Source organism: Desmodus rotundus, chromosome 3 (genome assembly GCF_022682495.2).
Source record: "Desmodus rotundus isolate HL8 chromosome 3, HLdesRot8A.1, whole genome shotgun sequence".
NCBI lineage: Eukaryota > Metazoa > Chordata > Mammalia > Chiroptera > Phyllostomidae > Desmodus > Desmodus rotundus.
This window is the reverse complement of record NC_071389.1, coordinates 157354861-157374360: the sequence shown is the minus strand read 5'-3', so window position 1 is coordinate 157374360 and position 19500 is coordinate 157354861. Positions and strand designations below refer to the sequence as shown.

General features: G+C 44.3%; 1 protein-coding gene across 2 annotated transcripts in view; it reads left to right on the top strand.

Annotated features, from left to right (window-relative positions):
* The first annotated feature begins 10303 nt into the window (after positions 1-10303).
* Positions 10304-19500, top strand: part of ANO6 (anoctamin 6) — a 190165-nt gene continuing 180968 nt past the window's right edge. For both annotated transcript variants that reach the window (XM_053921587.1, XM_024575416.4), the window contains exon 1: positions 10304-11086. In XM_053921587.1, coding sequence (XP_053777562.1) covers positions 11014-11086 — 73 coding nt within the window. In that variant the 5' untranslated portion in view covers positions 10304-11013. The remainder of the gene's footprint in view (positions 11087-19500) is intronic.

The window sequence follows — 19500 nt, the reverse complement described above, 5'->3', positions numbered from 1 at the left end:
CTTAAGACTGTCAGCTGATTTCTCAAAAGAAACTTTATAGGCAAGAAGGGGCTGGAAAGAGGTATTCAAAGTCATGAAAAGCAAGGACCTCCATCTAAAGTTACTCTATCCTGCAAACTTATCATTTAGAATGGAAGGGCAGATAAAATGCTTCTCAGATAAGGTCAAGTCAAAGGAGTTCATCATCACCAAGCCCTTATTATATGAAAGGTTAAAGGGACTTATCTAAGAAAAAGAAAATCAAAACTATGAACAGTAAAATGACAACAAACTCATGACTATCAACAACTGAACCTAAAACACAAAAACAAAAACTAAGCAAACAACTAGGACAGGAACGGAATCACAGAAATGGATATCACATGGAGGGTTATCAGCAGGGATGGGGTGGGGTATGGGGGAAAAGGTATAGGGAATAAAAAGCATAATTGGTAGGTAGAAGAGAGACAGGGGGAGGTTAAGAATAGTATAGGAAATGGAGAAGCCAAAGAACTTACATGTACAACTCATGGAAATGAACTAAGGGGGGAATGCTGGTTGGAGGGGGGCTGCAGAGTAGAGGAGGATTAGGGGAGGAAAATGGGAGAACTGTAATAACATAATTAATAAAATATACCTTAAATAAATAAATAAATATTCAAATAAATATTTCAATTTTTCAATCTGGTCCACCTTTAGCTAGGTACACCACACCCTCCCCAGATCCCCTGCCTCTGCCATTGCCTCCCCTAATGGTCATGGGGCCTGAAGCCCTTTCATATTCATGCAGAGGTGCCAATGAAAACAAGCTGGGGATGTATGCTGAGTTACTGCCCTAATGAAACCCCAAGGCAGACAAATGTAGAGCATATCTAGTGTAGAATCTTAGAGCTTTTAAAGACTGCAGTCCAGAGCTGCAGAAGTTGCTCTGTGAGGCCATCACTGATGAGAAGCTGATGGGGCCCCTGAACAAGGAGTGGAAGATACAGAACAGAGCACATCCCAAGGTGGACTGGCCCAACACAACATGCAGAGTAATGAAGATTGGATCACCGACCAGAATCTATGCCAGGAAACTGAGTGAATGGAGGGAAGGTGACATGCATGCTGCCAGGATGGGTAAGAACTGACCTGGTGGGTGGGACCCGATGCCACCAAGGCCCGAAGAAAGAGCAGAGACCCAAGTACTTTGCCCTTTTGCCTCAGAGTATTGAGTAGTCTCGGGGACAGTTTGGAAGAAAATTTTAATGTTGAGCTGGATTCTTAGCTCCATTCTTGGGCACCATTTTGTTGTATGTTTTGACTCATCCAAAAGAATATTTCATATTTGTAAAAAAACATTCTGCCCTGGCCAGGTAGCTCAGTTGGTTGGAGGATTGTCCCAGTATGCCAAGGTTGTGGGTTCAGTTCCCAGGCAGGGCACACACAGGAGTCAACCAAGAATGTGTCACTGGGTGGAATAGCAGGTTGATGTTTCTCTCTCTCTCCCCCGCCCCTCTCTCTTTAAAACCAATGAATAAAAAAGTTTTTCTTAATTTCAAAAAAACAAAAAATATTTCTATGGAACACTCACTTGGAGTGGACTGCTAATTCCATGAAATCTTTTGTGATTTCTTCCATGAAAATCTGTAGGGGGAAATGTGTAATTGCTGAAAATAATAAATGAAAATCAACACACAAATACGCGATTGTTTATAAATACCCATTTGTACAGATGGTTTACCAGCTGAAACAGCTCCATCTCAGATGTATAATGTACTGTTTAAGAGTTAGGTCAAGGGATATAGTATAACCTAGGGGCTGACAAACTTTTTTGTAAGGGGACAGATAGTAAATATTCTCATATTTTCAGGCCACACAATCTTACTAAATGAGACAAAAGGTACCAACAAGGCTTCGATGATTCTGTAAGATGACTACAGTCATAAAAACATGCTCCTTCTGTTGATTAATCTAGCAGCGTTCTAGAAAAGGAGATTTTATGTCACTCAGACTCATAAAATTGTGAGTTAAATGCTAGTGAAACTGAAGACATTATGTCAAGTCAAAGCACAATGGGGAAGCACGCCTGGGTGTGGCTTGTCCACCCTTCTCAACCACTGCTCTAGTTATTGTAGGGAGTTATTTCCAATCTCTTTGTTGGTGTGAGACTTTGTGTCATGTTTTCCCTGACACCTCACCTTGCTTTGCAAAGCATTATCTACTTTACAAATGGAATTAAAATCGAAATAGCTTTGAGCCTGTATTGTAGAAATCCATGCTGCCTTACCCACCGGTCTGACCCCCAGCGATGACTCAGATTCTGTAATACTGAACAGGACACGTGAACATTTGGAGGTTTTTGATATTTCCTGTCTTGTATGGCAGTTGAGGACCAGCTACTGGGAAAGCTGTGGCCTCCACTCAATTCTGTAAAAAGAATAAAAACAAACAAACAAAAATATAAACAAACAAAAAAGCCACGTAGGAAAGTCTCTTCATTAAACAAGCATCCTGCCCACCACTAACCCAGCTGCCCTGACACTGGTTCTAATCTAATCCAGCAGTTAGGTAGTTCTAGTCCTAGTTTGTCCATGATCTTCCTGCATGAAAGTAAGGCAGCCATGCGCCAGAGCACTGGAGACTGCTCTCAGGCCAGGCACTTCGTTTACCTGATTCCAAACTCTTCAACCGGAATTTGTTTGCCAACCTTCCCTAGCAAAGCAAAAACAAAAACAAGAACAAAACAAAACATCTAACTCTGAGAATTTAGTAGCCAAAGAGTTATCTGGATGAGTTAATTGCTTTCAAACAGGGTTACAGGTAATCTGGCCTAAATTCCTCCTTTAAAAAAGAAATTCTAATCTGAAATTTCTGCTTTCCCAATATTAGAACCATCTTTCCCCAAAGCCCAGGTTATCACAGAATAAAAGAGTTGAATGCCCACATCAAAGACCACCTTCCTGTTTCATTTACACATTTTTCTGTGCATAAGAAAGAAAGGTCTTGGGGAATGATCACGAATCAAAATGGAAACTGGAAAATCAACTACAATCTGGGTTATCTCCTTACTGTCCTTGGTACCAACTAACAAGGCAATAAATGCATTTTTATCTTCCTCAATAAATAAATAACACAAGAGGGAGTTTGCTGTCATCAGGAAGTGTAACAAGTTTGAAGGGTCCTTTTTTATGATTCTGAACTGACAAGGCATTTTTCTGTAGTGGGCAGAGCAATCAGCTTTTGAATTCTGGCATTGGTGCTTGTGTATTTGCTCTTGAGCCCTGTGCTCTTTCCCCAAGAGGGGATACAAAGTGGTGAGAGGCACATTCCCAGGAGTCGGACTGCCCAGGCTCAAACCATAACCTAATGGAAAGGTCTGGTGTTCGCCATGTAGCCTGGTGTTCAAACTTAGCACCAGTAATGGGGGTACAGACAGCCAATGTACCCTTCCTACTGTGATGACACATGGAAAACACAGTATTTCTATAACGGATTTTTTTCTGTTCAAAAGTGTTTAACTTGAATCTGGTTCTGGCTTAACATCCAGGTTACAGGAAATACTAGACATTGAACAACAACAACATTATGGGAAAAAATATCATCCATACCTCTTTTGTTTGCCTAAAAAAGTAGAAGTCATTGGGGGAAAGACCATTGCGGAGTATAATCAGTCTCCGTGTGTGAAATGTGACTGCGGGCTTGTGTGAAAGCCTTGGCCATTACAGACTCCGAGACTTGACTATGGATTGGATGCTAGTTGGTATGAGGGGAATACTATTAAATCTTTTCAGTGTGAATATATTATTTACATAGGGACGGCATGCCATGAGGTCTGCAACATTAACATTGGTCAATGAAATATGCACAGGGAAACAAACAGACGAATCAAATATAGCAAAAAATGCACAACTGTTGAAGCTTGGTGGTAGATGTGTAGGTCTCTGTTATATTATTCTTTCGATTTTTCTACATGTCTGAAAGCTTTTTAAAATAAACATTTGGGGGGGGAAATTGCTTCCATAGCTCCTACCAATACATTTACCAATAGATCTGCATTTGTACTATGTTTTCCCTACAGTTTTCATGACGGAACATTTAGCCACCTTCTTATGGCCAATGTCTTCATGGTGTACTGGAGCTCATCCCTCTCCCGTCATTACCCAAGGACTTCCTGACAGCAACATTCCCTTGTCTTTCCCACATGGTAGCCTTTCCCTCTTTTGGTCCCCCACATCCTTCCGTCTGCTATTGCACTAACCTTTCTCCACTACCTTTAACAGAAAACCAAAATTCAAATAATAGTTCTCGAGCACCTACTGTGTGCTGGAGATACCATCATAAAAGAAGACAGAAGCACTGCTCTCATGAGGCTCATCTTTTCGTTGGTGAAGACAGATAATACACAGAGTAAGTAAACAAATGATGTCATATGTAAGAGGGGCTAGGCGATGAGAGAAAATAAAGCAAAGTAAGAGGGATGGGGAGTACATGAAGAGAGGTGTCCAGCGTTGCTGACGACCTACATGGAGCCTCGTACAGACAGAGCCCTTGCACCAAGGCACGTGGCTTGGGAAGCAGAGCCCAAGCTGGATTTCATGCCTCATTTTGTTCCCCTTGACCAGGCACCTGTGTAGAGTAAACACCTTATACAATATGGGGTTGATTCTGGTGATTTCACAACTTAAATAGGGTGGGTTTGTGCATTCCTTAGATTTTCCTATAGGTAAAGAGGCATCTGTTGATAGTTTGACCAGAGAGGAGGATAATCTGATTTATGGTTTAAAACAATCCCTTTGGTCACTGTGTTGAGAATGAACTGTAGGGGGGGACAAAGGTGGACGCAGGAAAACCAGATAAAAAAATAATCCAAGTGGGAGAGGATGATGTCACAGATGATATGTTAGTGGTGAAGCTGGTGTATAGTGATCCAATTGTAGACACACTGTTTAATCGACTTAAAGAGATCTGCTGATGAAGTAGCCTTGCAGGGTACACAAAAGAGAAAAGTCAAAGGTGGCTCCAGGGTTGGGGCCTGAGCAATCGTAAGGAAGGGGTTTTGGTTACCCGAGATGAAAAGATCATGAGTAGAGCCAGGTCTGAAAGGAAGGTGAGCAGTTTGATTTGGGGTGTTAAATTTTAGCTGCCTACTGGAATCCACATGGCGATGATCTAGAGGCCCAGAGTTCATGGGTCTCAAAGAGTTTTAGGTCTTCTCAGAAGTGTTCTATACTTGTTGTTACCACTTCCTCTTCCTTCATCTTCCCGTGAACCTGTGGCATAATAAACAATGTATTTGGTCTTTGTCCCCAGTTCCTGGCACAGACTCTTGGAACTCAGGGTCCTTCCAGATCTGCCACTATGTATCTCTTCATCTCAATGTTCATCTGTGTTCCTTTTAAGAAACTGGTCAGTTTAAGTAAATGTTTCTTTGAATTCTGTGAATCTTATCTAGCAAATTAATCAAACCTGAGCTGGAAGTCATGGAATTCTCCAATCTATAGTCAGTTGGTCAGAAGGACAGATGGCAACCTAGATGTGTGATTGGTGTCTACAGTGGTGGAACGGGTGCAGTTTCGTGGGGCTGAGCCCTTAACTTGTGGGATCTGTTGCCAACTGCAGGTAGATAGTGTCAGAATTGAGTTAACTGTAAGGTACCCAGTCAGTATCCACTAGGAACTGGAGAGTTGCTGGGTCATGTTGGAAAAAACACTTCAGAGAACCCATTCCAGACTTTTGTCACCTACCACTCCTCTGAAACTGCTGATGTCACCAATGACCATCCATTGCTAAGTCCGGTGACTAATTCTCTTCCTACTTGAAGAAAACTACTCAAGCTACAAGAAAATTTGAAGTCTTTATAAGGTCATCTTATTGGATTCATTTGACACAGGACATCATTTCCTCCTCTTCTGAAAAATGTTTTCCTTAATCTCACCCTTTTCCATTGTTTTTCATTCCTCACTGAACACTCCCTCCTCCTCAGTCTCCTTTGCTGGTTTTTCCTTATTTTCCCAATGTAAATGCTGGAGTGGAGAGTCCAGGAGCTCAGTCCTTGGGCCTTATCTTTTTATACACATCAACTTTTCAAGCAATCTTATCCAGTCTAAGTTTATATCTCCAGTGCTGGTCTTTCCTCCAAACTCCAGACTCAAGACTACTGGACATCTGCATGTGGATGTCTAATCTTGAATTCAAATTTATGAGTCCAAAAGCCCAAATCCCCCACTCCCTTACTCTCTCGTTCGCTTCCGCATTTCAAAAATAGCAACTCCATTCTCCCAATTACTCAGGTCAAAGCCTTGGAGTCATCTTCAGCTCCCTTTTTCTCATGCTCACACCCAGTACATCAGAAACTTTTTTCAGGTACACTTCAAAATATAACATAATGCCTATCTACCAATACCTCTCTGGTTCAAGACCATCATCCCTTGTCTGAATGGGGGAAAAAAAAATGAGTCTCTTAAGTGGCCCCCCTGCTTCTACACTTGCTGTTCTACAATCTAGTGTATTTTTCATAAAATAGTGAGATCATTTTAAAAATGTTAAATTATGTCACCCACTTATTCAAAACTTTCCAAAGGCTTTCCATATCGTTCAGAGTAAAAGCCCAAGTCCTTCTGATGGCCCGCAGGGATGTGCAACACCCCCCTCCCCACCGACCCTGACCTCCTGCTGCTCTTCTCCTCTCTATCAGGGCTACGCTAACCATGACCTCCCTGCTCTTCTTGTGCATGCTATGCATGCTTCTTCTCAAGGCTTTTGTACTGTTCTTCCCTCTTCTTAAAATTCTGTTTCCTCAAGGACTTACAGTACTTGTCTTATTCCCTCACTATCTTGAGACCTCTACTAAAATGTCACCTTATCAGAAAGGCTTTCCCTAACTACTCCATATAAAGTCCCCCAGCCCCAGCCACTGTTCTCTATTGCTCTTGCCTGGCTTCGTTTTCCTCACTAGTACCTCCCATCCTATCCTGACATGTACTTGCTTATTTATTTGTCTCTCTCCACTAGAATGGAAGTCATAAGGGCGGTGTTTTCCATCTTTGTTTTTTGATTAATATTGAATCCCCAACACCCAGAAAAGTGTGTAGTATATAGTTTTTTTTACTAACTAAGAACAAAGAATGATTGTAGTGTTCAAGAGCAAAATTCAACCAAGTAAATTTGAAGACACCATTGACTTTATTAAATAATTCATGAATCAGGAAACATCCTGATTCACCTTACCAACTGGGAAAGTGCTCTGAAGGGTTGTATAAAATGAAAGGTTCTTACATGCAGGAAGAAGGAAGGATATGAAGTTAAAAGAGTGGGTTATTTCAGGCAAGGGCACCTTTTGTTAGAAGTCAGGGGCTCTAATCAGGCAGACTCCCTCACTAGGGTTGATCAGGAAATTCCAGACTGGTTTAAAATTTCACTCCTGGAAGAGGAGGCTGAAACTGCATTTGGGTTAGTTACTAAGTTTTGGCTTGGTGATATGGCTTACCAAAGGGACTGCATTTTGGCCTGCTGTTTAACAGTGCTATGTATCGGAACAGTGATAGAGGAGATGCGTGGCAGCCAGCCTCCAAGACGCCCCCAGTGATCCCTGCCTCTGGTATTCACGTTTCTGTATAAGCCTCTCCCACAGCAAGTAGGGTTGCCTGACCTGTGCAACCAAATGCAGAAGTGACAGTGTGTGACTTCCAAATCCAGGCCATAAAGAATGCTGTGGCTTCCACCTTACCGGCCCTCCTGGATTGTTCTTGTGGGGAAAGACAGCACGGTGTCATGAGGATGCTCGAGCAGCCTGCAGACAGGTGCATGTAGAAGGAACCGTGCTCCTGCTAACAAGAAGGCCACTTGAGAGTGAACTGCCTTGAGAGTGAACTGTCTCAGGAGCAGATCTCAAACCCATCAAGCTTTCAGCCAGAACCCCTTGACTATGCTGCTCCCAAATTCCTGACCCACAGAAACTGTGTGATATTTATTTGTTTATTATTGCTCCGAGCTGCTAAATTTTGAGGTAGCCTATTATGCTACAGTTGCTTTGACCTCTGCTTGTTCTTCTTGGGACTTTTGCATTTGCTTTCCCTTCTGCCTAAAATGCCATTCCTTCAGATAGTTGCATGTCTTAATCTCTTCCTTCAGGCCTCTACTAAAATGTCATGCTATGCAGTTATACAGCAATGCAACAACAGACAACAGATATAGGATGTGTTTGATATCCAACAGATATATCCAGGAGGTAGATGTAACCAGATTTAGCAAGTGATTGGATCTAAAAGATAAGAGAGAGCAGAAGGAATCAAATGATTCTCAAATTATTGGTTTGTAGAACTAGTTCCTACCACTTCTGGATTTAGGGAAATAGGTTTTCCAAAGAGATTATAAGCAGAGTTTGAAATGTCTAACAAATATCCAAGTGGAGGTGTCTAACACGCAGGTGGATATACCATTTGTTAACACGGAAGACAGGTCTGGACTAGAAATAAAAATCTTTGAATCAGGGTCAGTTATACAGTTTGCAGGGCCCTGTGCAAAATGAAAATGGAGGGTCCCTTGTTCAAAGACTGCATGATGTCCACCAGCTGCCAGGCCCCTCCCACCATTTTGTAGGGCTGACAGGCCATGCTCTGGTTGAGGGTGGGGAAGGTGAGTCAGGTGTCTGCTCTTCCCATGGACTTTATGCTCCAAACTACGCTGGAGGGGCGAGGTCCAAGAGATTGCAACTTCCCTGCCAGGGTGCACTGTAATAGGGGATGGGCAAGAGACTCATCCCCAGAGTCACCCACTGGGTGCACTGTGGCATTGCCAGTCTAGGGCCAGGACAACTGCCACCATGCCCTGCCCTAAGACACCATGGGTACATACACACAATCCTGACCTTCCCTTGTGCCCTTGGCCAGGTACCCCCAGGTCCTGGTCCTGAGTGGGGCAGAGGGGAGGATGGGCAGGGCTGAGATTCCAGGAAATGGTGTAGCTGGCACCAAGGACCTATCCCAAGGAGGCAGGACTGCATGTGAACTCAGACATGCTCCACTGTCTCTTTGAACTTCACTTACAAAAGTTCAAAGGTAACATTATTAAGAATTTCAAGCCAACAACCACAGAGCATTAAGACCTCGAGCCCCCTGTGTGAATTAACTGTTTGAATGCCTATGAATCTGACCCCTGTTTGGAACAGATGGTGTAGTTATAAGGGAGATGAGAGGAAAAGAGGCCCCAGGACCGAAGTCAGAGAAGCACCAAGATTTAAGGGGTGAGCAGAGAAAGAACATCCTGTGGCCAGTCAAAGGTTGTAACTAATCAGAAGACCAATGAAGGGGAAATACTTGGTCTGTGATCCTTGACTTGCCCACATGTTGTTAAGCACATTTTATTTCACAAACTGTTCATGGTATCGATGATAATTTTTCAGGGTCATAGGTGTGGTCCTTACAAAAGCCTATTACTTTGATTATTTCTGAAGCATATATTACTCCATTGGGAAAAAAAATGCCTGAGAGAAGCTACGAGAAATAAAACGGGTTAAATGAAATAATAATGGAGTTTACTAATAATAGATTCACAGCTACCGAAGTAAATAATTCATTTCCCTTCCAGCCACAGTCACCTTTTCACAAGGCCAGCAGTGTCTTTCTACAACATTTATCAAGCAAGAAAAATGTAAGCTGTAAGATCTGTGAAGAATTTTAGATGACTCATTGAAACATTTTGCGAAATCAACCACAAGAGTTTTCTAACTACTAATTAACTTTGAGCAAAGTCTTAGGCCATAAAAATCAGACCATTTGGTGAGAGAACTGTGGCAGGGAGTTGATGAGACTTATAATAATTCTGGTACTTCAGTGGGAAACATATAAAAAGTTTCAATGAGAAGTGTTAGACAATGAATATAACAAGAATTTCAAATATACCTCCACCCCTTTTGAGAAGTAAAAACTGGCCCATCTAAATTCACCAGCCTTTTTGAAAAAGGTTCTGCAGATGCACGATCCTAGGAACCTGCAGTTCAAACTATCCCATGTCTGTTAAACACAGAAATCGCTTTGAATTTCTCCTATTGTTCCCGTTGGTCTTCGGGAATGCATTCTTTTACTCTGTCCCTCAATTTTATCTCAGTACTTTCTTTGTTTCGGTTATTATAGTTTTTCACAGTGCTTCAGAGTTTACATGGTGGAGGTCTTCGGTTTCTTTTGCCTTTCCGTCGCGTAGAACTAGGCTTTACAAGGTCCAAATGGGCTGCACACTCGGTGACCCAGTTCGACCACTCCCTGTGTGTGCTCAGCAGGCGGAGGGTAGGGGGCGCTTCTCTCTCTTTAACCTCACTTTATGCGGAAATCCTCCTGCCTTTTGTGAACGTGTTTCTTTAGATCTCGTTTTCCTTTCTTTTTTAAAAATTACTTACGCGTTTTGCCTCTTTTCTCTGTAATCTCCCTCCCCCTTTTCCCTACAGCATACTCGTTTGCCCCTTAGAGCCAGAGAAATTGATAATTTAAGATTCTCCATTGGCTCCACGTCGCCTTTAAGCACGGCTCTAAGGGGCTCGTCTTCAGGGTTGATAACGTGAGCCAGAGCGGCGTTTTCTTCTCTCCAGCAACAGATTTCAAAGACAACAAGCCCCGTATACGTATCTATACTGGTAGCACAACAGAGAGCTGCCTCGTCTGGGGGCAGCATTGGGGAGCCCCGTCCACTCCCACCCTCCCGGGCTCACGCCTCGCCCTTCCGCGAGGTCACTCGCGTGCAGAACGCGGGCGCCGAGCCCTCTCCGCGCTCCCCCGACTTCCTTCGGAGCGGCTCCGCGGCCGGGGGAAGTTCGGCGTCCGCAGCCAGCCTCGCCGCACTGGGCATGCTCAGTGGCCGGCGCTAGCCCCGGGCGCCGGGTTTGGGTCGGCGGCCGCCTCGCCTGGGCTTCCCCGAGCGCGGGCCGGGCCCAGCGGGCCCCGAGCCGGGAGCGAGACCCGCCCCGCGGCCCCCACCCGGCTGCCAGGCCCGCGGGAGCAGCGCCGTTCCGGACCCCGGGAGCCCCAACTTCGCGCCAAGTTCGAAGCCGCCTTCGGGAGAGCCATGCAAATGATGACCAGGGACATTTTGTTAGACATGGAGCAGGAGGAGGACGACGACGAGGATGGAGATATCGGTGAGCAAGGGGACCCCTAGGTTGGGCCGGCGCGGGGCCCCGCGTCCACGCCCAAAGCCCCAGCCCACGCGGGAGGAAGTTGGGGACTGCGCGTGGGCGCCGCACTGGCCGCGAGGCAGGTTGGCGGGGACCCTCGGCCGCTCGCGGAGCGCGGGAGGGCTCCCCGGGCGGGCAGGAGGAAGCCCGCGCCACCGTCCGGGGGCCGCACTGCGGCCGCCTCGGGCCGCCGACCCGCGCCGCCTGCCGGGCGGGGCTCGCCCCCGGGAAGGCCGGGGAGGCGCGGGGCGCGCGGGGGGCCCGAGGGGTTTCTGGACGGGGAAGGGACGCAGCCCCTGAACACTCTCTGGGGACAACTGGGTCGCCACCGCGCGGGAAGTCTTGACTCAGACAACAACTCTTGGGTCATTTTCTCCGCTTCGAACGAGCGCCGGGGATCCCAGAGAGCCGGCGTGGGCGGCGCGCCCGTGGGCTGAGGTTGGGAGAGCAGGGGTGTGACCCACCTGAATCCCCTCCAGGTGAAAGCGGCTCTGGGAGGCAGGATTGGGACCGGCTGGGGCGGCCCAGGGAACTGATTTGTGGCCGCCGGCCAGCAGCCTTTTTTCTTCCGCAGAGCCCACGAGGTGGTGAGCGGAGGAGGAAGCCCTTAGGTAGGGCGGACCGCAGGCATTTCCTACGAGTCCGGGAGGCCTCTGGAGCTTGAGGGCGGGGCGAGCCCATTCCTAATTGTAGTTAAAAAGGCATAAAAATTGTAAAAGGAACGGAAGGAGAGATGTTTCACAGTAAAAAAGCAAACCGAGGGGGTGGGTGGAGGCAAGGAAGGGGAAAGCAATTACAGGAGTAGTGAGAAAATTAGGTCTCTAAAGAGAACACTGTTAGGAACAGATGACATTGGGTCCCTCCGCAAGACTGAAAATTAAATAACCACTCTGGTCTGTTTCACAGACTCCGCCCTCAGTTTCCTGGGTGGCAGATCACTTTAAAATGTAACAGTTCCTGTTCAGGTCCTACAGCCCTATCCTTCTCCAATAACATTAGAAAGTAATTTAATTTTAGGGGTTAGGTGTGGTTTTGCTTCCTTTCCCAGTCTAGGCACTGCTTATTTATTGAGTTACTTTTCCCCCATCTCTCCTGAGATAGTTGACATGTAACACTGTATAAGTTTCAAGTGCCATGATACTTACCATGATTTGATACTCTTATGTATTGCGAAGTGATTACTTCCGTAGCCTTAGCTACGTAGCCTTTTGTGTGTGTGTGGTGAGAACATTTAAAATCTACTCTTTCAGCATCTTTAAAGTGTGTATGACAGTTACTATAATCACTGTCTTGTGCTTTAGATCCCCAAAACTTACTCATAACTAGAAGTTTGACCAACATTTCCCATCCCCTCATTCTGTTTTTATGAGTTCATCTCTATTCACGTATAAGTGAGATCATGCAGGATTTGTGCTTCTATGTCTGACTTATCTCACTTAGCATAAGGGCCTCGAGTTTCATCCATGGTGTCACACATGGCAGGATTTCCCTCTTTGTTGTGGCTGAATACTATTACACCAAATGCGTGTGTGTGTATACATACATATATCTCATATCATGTATCTCTCTCCTTTCATCTGTAGCCACACAATTAACTTGGTTTTATATCTTGGCTGTTGTAGTCACGGCTCATTTAAATTCCTAGTACTTGATAACTTCCTTGTTGACCAGGGACAAATTGAATAGAGGGGATTTTTTACTCTATGATTCAGCTTTGGCACTCAGTTAAGAACAGCTTACTAGGTCTCCGTCCTTATGGAGGGAGCAAATAGTGTTTTTCTTCTGTATAGGAAGGAAAACTTAAGCGCACAGGTTGATCTGCCGGCTTCTCACACAGCTAGTTAAGGTTCAAACCCAGGTTTTCTGATTTGCAAGACCTGCACAGATTAACGCACCTTCCACCCTGTGACTCCAGCTGTCAGGTAGTGCAAAATGCTATTGACAGGCTTTAGTATAAATCATAATTACATAAAAATATAAATCACGGGAGCAAACTTTAAAGAGTTATGATAAAATTAGCAGTCTGTTCCATTTGAAAATAGTCTTGTTGGTTGTGGTGGGGTGTCACTATTTATATTGAGTATGGTAAATAAATAATGGTGAAAACCCAAATGGAAATTAAACAGTCAGAGCTTTGTCTGTCTCCCTGCGCCTTCAGTAGATCTCAGCTGAGAAAGAAAACTGCCTTGGTCTGGTCTGTGCTGACATGATAAGGCATAAATTTTTTCTTAAGTGTGTGGCAATAGACTTTCTGTTTATAATTACAGGTGTAATCTGTGCTGGTTCTAGCACGTCGAACAGTGTGGATATATTTAAGAAAAAATGAAATATCGCTGTTCCTCCTTCATCCCACCCTCCATTGGCTAATGATACGAATATTTTAGTGTGTCTAGGGGTCAATTCAACATATTTTCTATCAGGCAACAAATATTAACATGTTTCAGCAATTTTTGGTTGTTATGTAAATTTAATGTGGGTTGCAGTGATTTTATGTCAAGAGAAAATGTTTACCATGCTAATGAAAGTTTATGTCATTGTAACTTTTTTTTTTAAAGCCTTTTAAAAGGTTACCAGAAGTAGGCTGATGCTATCTATACAGCCTTTTATGAAGTCATTATAATTTCCAGCTATGGGAGAGGAGACTCTGGTGAAATGAAGATTATAAGTTTAACCTCTGCCTCTAGTTTTGTGATGCAGGGCTGTGTTAAAGCTGTTGACTAACATATTTCTCCTAGTACTTGGTGGTCACTATGAATAGTTGTGTAATAATTTAAAACCCACTCAGGTACTGAAGATTTCTGTGAAATCTCTCTAGAAATATTAACTTTATAATTCAGAGCAGGAGAGTTATTTTGACATAAGTTCTGGGATAAAACATCTATGACCAGCTAATTTGCAAGAGATAAAAAAGAAAAACTTTTTAAACTACATGTGGTTCCTGGTTGCATCATAGAGATGTTTTACATACACATATGGAACTGTGCCCTCTACTAGGCAGGGATTTGGGGCTTTTTATTTTATTTTTTTAACTAGTTAGTTCCTGCCTACTTGTGAAGAACTGTTTAGTACTTTAAGCGAAAAGATTGCCTTCTTGTTTGGCATGGACCAATCCAGAGAATCAAAGATGCTAAATCTCACCACGGGCGTCTTTTCCATATTTGCTTAACTCAGTGGCCACCAGAAATTATGCCCGAAGGTTTGTGAATGAGGCAACCTGTTGGCCTGAGAGCATTTTTGCAAAAGGCCACTTATTTTCTCCATGAGCTTCAACAACCAACCACAGATGTAGTAGTTGCAGGGACTATTTGGCCTGCAGCCCTGTTGCAGTGGGGCTGGTGGAGATCTCCTGCCAGGCAGGTGCTGTGTGCCTGGTGTGCGAAAGAGGGTCCGTAGCTGCCTCCAGGAGCACACTCCGCCACCCCCAAATTAATCAGTGCATTGCATTCAACATCTCTTCCTGTTGACCTACAAAGTGATGGAAACATCTTTTGTAGCCAGAATGTAGCTATTATATTTAGTGTGTTGTTTTATTTTGTTTCTTTCATTTCCACCTTCAGACTTCACTGAGAGAGGAAAAGTGTTCTTACAAAAGAAGGGGGTTACAGAAACAAGTCAGTTCAGGCAAAAACCTTTTGGTTTAGGTGACTGGTTGTTTTGAATTCCCAGCCCGTTTAGCAAAGAATTTACTGTGTGATCCCCACAGCTTATGGCCGCATCCCCGGGGTAGGGGTGGGGGTGGGGGTGGGCAGAGGTCTATTATCTCTGAGAGATAATGGTTCTGCAGTACCTCTCAGTTGTTTTAACTGTCTCTCTTTTCACTGTCTTCCTGCACAGTCTCTATCACCTCACTACCTGCTTTAGGTTTAATCGCCTGCAAATCTTGTCCTAGCCCCAGCTCTGCTTTATCAACATTCACTGAGCAAACTGCTGTGCCTGGTACAGGATTAGGTGCTGGGCTGAGTGTTCAGTGACTAAGAATGAGTAAGATGCAGCTCTTGTCCGTGGAGAGATAGGTTCCCTGGAACCAGATATTTGCAGTAAGTGCCGTTATTGAGGTATGTACACAACCGTGGGCGGAGAATGGCAGGCAGCTTCTCAGAAGGGATTGAGTGGGCCAGGTGTTGAAGGACCAGACAGATGCAATGACGTAGAGATCAGGAGAATCTGGAATCCATCTGTGGTGGAAGGGAGAGGACACCAGGCTGGGAAGGCAGGGAGGGCTTGTGCCATGCAGACTGTTATGCACGATTTAAGGATTTTGGATTTTACTGTGTTATGTGATTTGGAGCTCTTGAAAGATTTCAAGGAAAAGAGTGATAGGATTGAATTTGCTTTTGGAAAGATCTCCCTGATAGCATACTGGAAAATAGGTTGAAAAGAGGAGATGGTAGAGGTGAGCCTTTCCAGTAGTCAGGCTCAGAAATGCCTGCAGTGAATGCGGGATTAAAGATGTGTGAGTCTGAGAGCTTCTGAAAGAGTCAGCATCTATGAGGTCTGAAGAGACTGATTGCTTCCAGGAAGCAGAGAGGAGTTGTGGATGAGTCTCGAACTTGAATTGGGTGATTATTAGGTGGGAAGTGGTGGCAAAAGGAGAACAGGTTTCCAGGAGGGGAGAATTTTCTACTCTTCCAAGTCTTACACATTTCTCCTCTGCTTTGGCTTAGTCCATTCCCCTTCCTTGTACTTCCGGAGTCGCTTCCTCTTTTCCTTAGCCTGTCCCAAACCCAGAAAGCTGTTCCTGATCTTCTGAGCCCAAAGTGCCCACCGCTGAATCCTCACACCCCTTCTTTCCCTCTTCTACCCAATTAGCATTCACCTTGTATTTTGTCTTTGTTGTTCATTATCTTTGCATTAATTATCCCCACAACTAGAGTGTACGTTTCTTGGGGACTGGGACTAGGCCACTTGGATTTTCTAGAAAACATGTAAAATACCCCAAATGTTGTAGATACTTCGTTGCTATAATTTAAAAAAAATAACACCTCTCTTCCTCACTGTCCTCTGAAATGTAAGTTCCCTGAAGGCAGATGTCTTGTGTATTTCCTATTCTATGTCCCTTGTGCCTAGAATGGTGCCTGATATTCAGTAGAAGCCAAGCAAATCCTTGTTGAAAGAATGAATAAACGAATTACTCTTTTTAAATTTTTTAAATTATATTTTACTGATTATGATATTACAGTTGTCCTGATTTTTCTCCCTTTGCTCCCTCTACCCAGCTGTCCCTATTCCCTCTGGCACCCCCCCCACCACTGTTCATGTCTGTGGGTCGAACGTATAAGTTCTTTGTCTACTCCATTTCCTATACTGTATTTACATCCCCATGGCTATTCTGTAACTACCTATTTGTACTTCTTAAACCCCTCACCTCTTTACCCATTCTCCCTCTCCCCTCTTCCATCTGGCAACCTTCCAGTAACTACTTTTCTCTTGCTTTTAAGAGTCTCTCTTTACCTTTAATCTTTGGCCTTTTAAAAATGATGTGTCTTAGAGTGGGCCTCTCTGCATCCATCATAATTGGGACTCTCTGTGCTTCCCGGTCTTGGACATCTATTTCCTTCACCAAATTAGGGAAGTTTTCTTTCACTATTTTTTCAGATAGATTTCCAATTTCTTGCTCTTTCTCTTCTTCTGGCACCCCTGTGATGTGAATGTTGGACCTCTTAAAGTTGTCCCAGAGGCTGTTTATACTATCCTCATTTTTTTGGATTCTTTTTTCTTCCTGTTGTTCTGATTGGTTGTTTTTTGGTTCCTTATGTTCCAAATCATTGATCTGATTCTTGGCTTCATCCACTCTACTCTTATTGCCCTGTAAACTGTTCTTTATTTCAATTAGTGTATCCTTTGTTTCTGACCAGATATTTTTTATGCTGCTGAGGTCCTCACTAGGTTTCTTGAGCATCCTTATAACCAGTGTTTTGACCTCTGCATCTGATAGATTGCTTACCTCCATTTCATTTAGCTCTTTTTTTGGAGTTTTTATCTGTTCTTTCATGTGGGCCATGTTTCTTTGTCTCCTCATTGTGGCAGCCTCCCTGTGTTTGTTTCTATGCAGTAGGTAGAGCTGCTTGACTCCGTGTCTTGGTGGTGTGGCCTAATGTAGTAGGTGTCCTATAGGGTCCAGTGGCACAGCCTCCCCTATCACCCAAGCTGTGTACTTGAGGTTCACCCTTTGTGTGGACTGAGTACACCCTCTTTGTAGTTGAGCCTTATTTGCTGTTGGCAGATCAATGGGAGGGATTTACCCAGGGCAGTCAGCTGCAAGGATTGGCTGTGACCACTGAGCACCAACCTCTGCTCTCCATGGAGGATCAGCTGTGCAGGGGCAGGGTGGTGGTGCTCTGCCGTAGCTGTCCACTGGGTGCCCTGGCCCTGGGGTTTCCTGGGTGGTGCAGGCCAAGGTCAGCCCCCACCTGTGTTTTTCTCGGGGTAACCAGCCTGAGCTGTAAAGCAATCTTAGATGGCTGCTACTTGTGCTGGGCTTGGAGATTCCCAGGGGAAGCCAAGCTGTGACTCTAATCTGGCTGTTGCTAGGGCTCACTGAAGCCAGCTGTTGCTTGTTTGGTAAGATTTAGGAGCTGAGACCAGCCATTCCTATGGAAAAGCACCGTGGATGGGCCCATAAGTTGGGTGTGGTAGAGCTTCTGTGGGTCTCCAAGATGGGTCACACATTGTTAATTCAGGCTGATGGAGTCTCAGATATGACATCAGACTACTGCCTCTCTGGGGGAGATGGGGCAGCAGAGGGACAATGGCCTATATTTACCCCAATGACAGACACTTCATTTTCTCCCCGTATATCACTGGTGCCCTTCAAGATGCTACCCTGGTGCTGGAGCTCAGATGGAGGGAGTCTGAGTAGGTGGATCCATGTATAGGTTCCCCAAGAGGAACTGCTTAGGGCTCTGGCAGCTTCCTCCACCAATCAATCCCCAGTGGTTTTCACAGCCAGAAGTTGTGGGGACTTGACTTCCCAGCACTGGAACCCTGGGCTGGGGGCCCTGGTGTGGGGCTGGGACTCCTTCCTCGCTCCTGAGACATCCCTCCTGGATTTTTAGCCTGTTCCACATCTGTGCCCCTCCTACCAGTCTGGATGGATGTGGTTTCTTCAATTCTATAATTGTCAGACTTCCATTCACCTTGATTCCTGACATTCCTGACTGATGGTTGTTTTTTATTTTAGTTGTAATTTTGATGTGTTTGTGCAAAGAGATAAACCCTATCTGCCTACATTGCCATCTTGGCCAGAAGCCGAATTACTCTTTTAAAAATAATTTGATTAACCTAACGCTTAGTGGTTTTATGGCCCTAGCAGAATTCTCTTTTATGGCTTTTGAGATTCCCTCAGTTATTTGTTACAAAAATGTTGATTGTACTTACTCTATGAGGCACTCAGCTAGGTTCCACTCCTAGCTGAACTCCAGTATCTCACTATCTGGGAAGGAGGCAGTGAATAGATAATTGCAGTAATCTGTGATTAACGCTGTAATCAAGATGCATACCAGGGTCAGTCGTGGTACCAAGGAGAGCGTGTAACTCTGCGTTGGCCAATCCGAGATAGTTCTATAGAGGCAGTTCCTGAGCCAGCCCTAGAAGGGGTGAGATGATAAGGGAGGGAATGGGGCTAGGACAAGGGAGTGTCCTGAGCATCTCAAATGTGCCATTGTTTCTCAAAGGATAAACCTTGATGCTGCCCTTGCCTTATTTGCTATGGCAAGGGGATCATTCGTATACTTGTCTCTGTTCTATATCTATATTTATATCTGTACCTAACCTGTTTTTCTATGAGGGTGATGACACTGGAAAGCCAAGCAAACTGTCCTTAAAGTGTTTCTTTTTGAACATAATCAGTTTGGCCCTTTCCTGTAAACCTTTTGTTATTTTCAGTTTCAAATCCACAGTCCTAATTTATCTTCCAGGTTCTAACTCACGGGTCAAATAATCACTTTCCAAAAGGTTCCGCAGTCGTCTCTTACAGTTCTCATTGTTCTTCGGATCTGACACAAACTCAGCTTGGAAAGAGTAAACAAGTTCCACATACCCGTTTCTTTTTTCTTGTTTCTCAGACGGATGAAATAGTCACATATGTTGATTGCCATACATTTTATGTGTCTTTTAGAAATCAAGAAATTCACATCAAAACCTCCTGGGAAGATTTACATCAGAGAGATTACTTAAATTCTGCAATTATTGAGGGAAGATTAAATTACTAAGAATCCCACAATCTAGCTTTAAAGGATGGTCTTGAACTCTCAACGTGTTATTTGTAGCACGTTGAATTAAAATGATTGTATTTTAATACAAGTTTTCACTCTAGCTGGTAATACTTTAGATTTTCTTCTGTTATCCTCTTCTCAGTTGTGTTTTTCATTGTAGCCGAT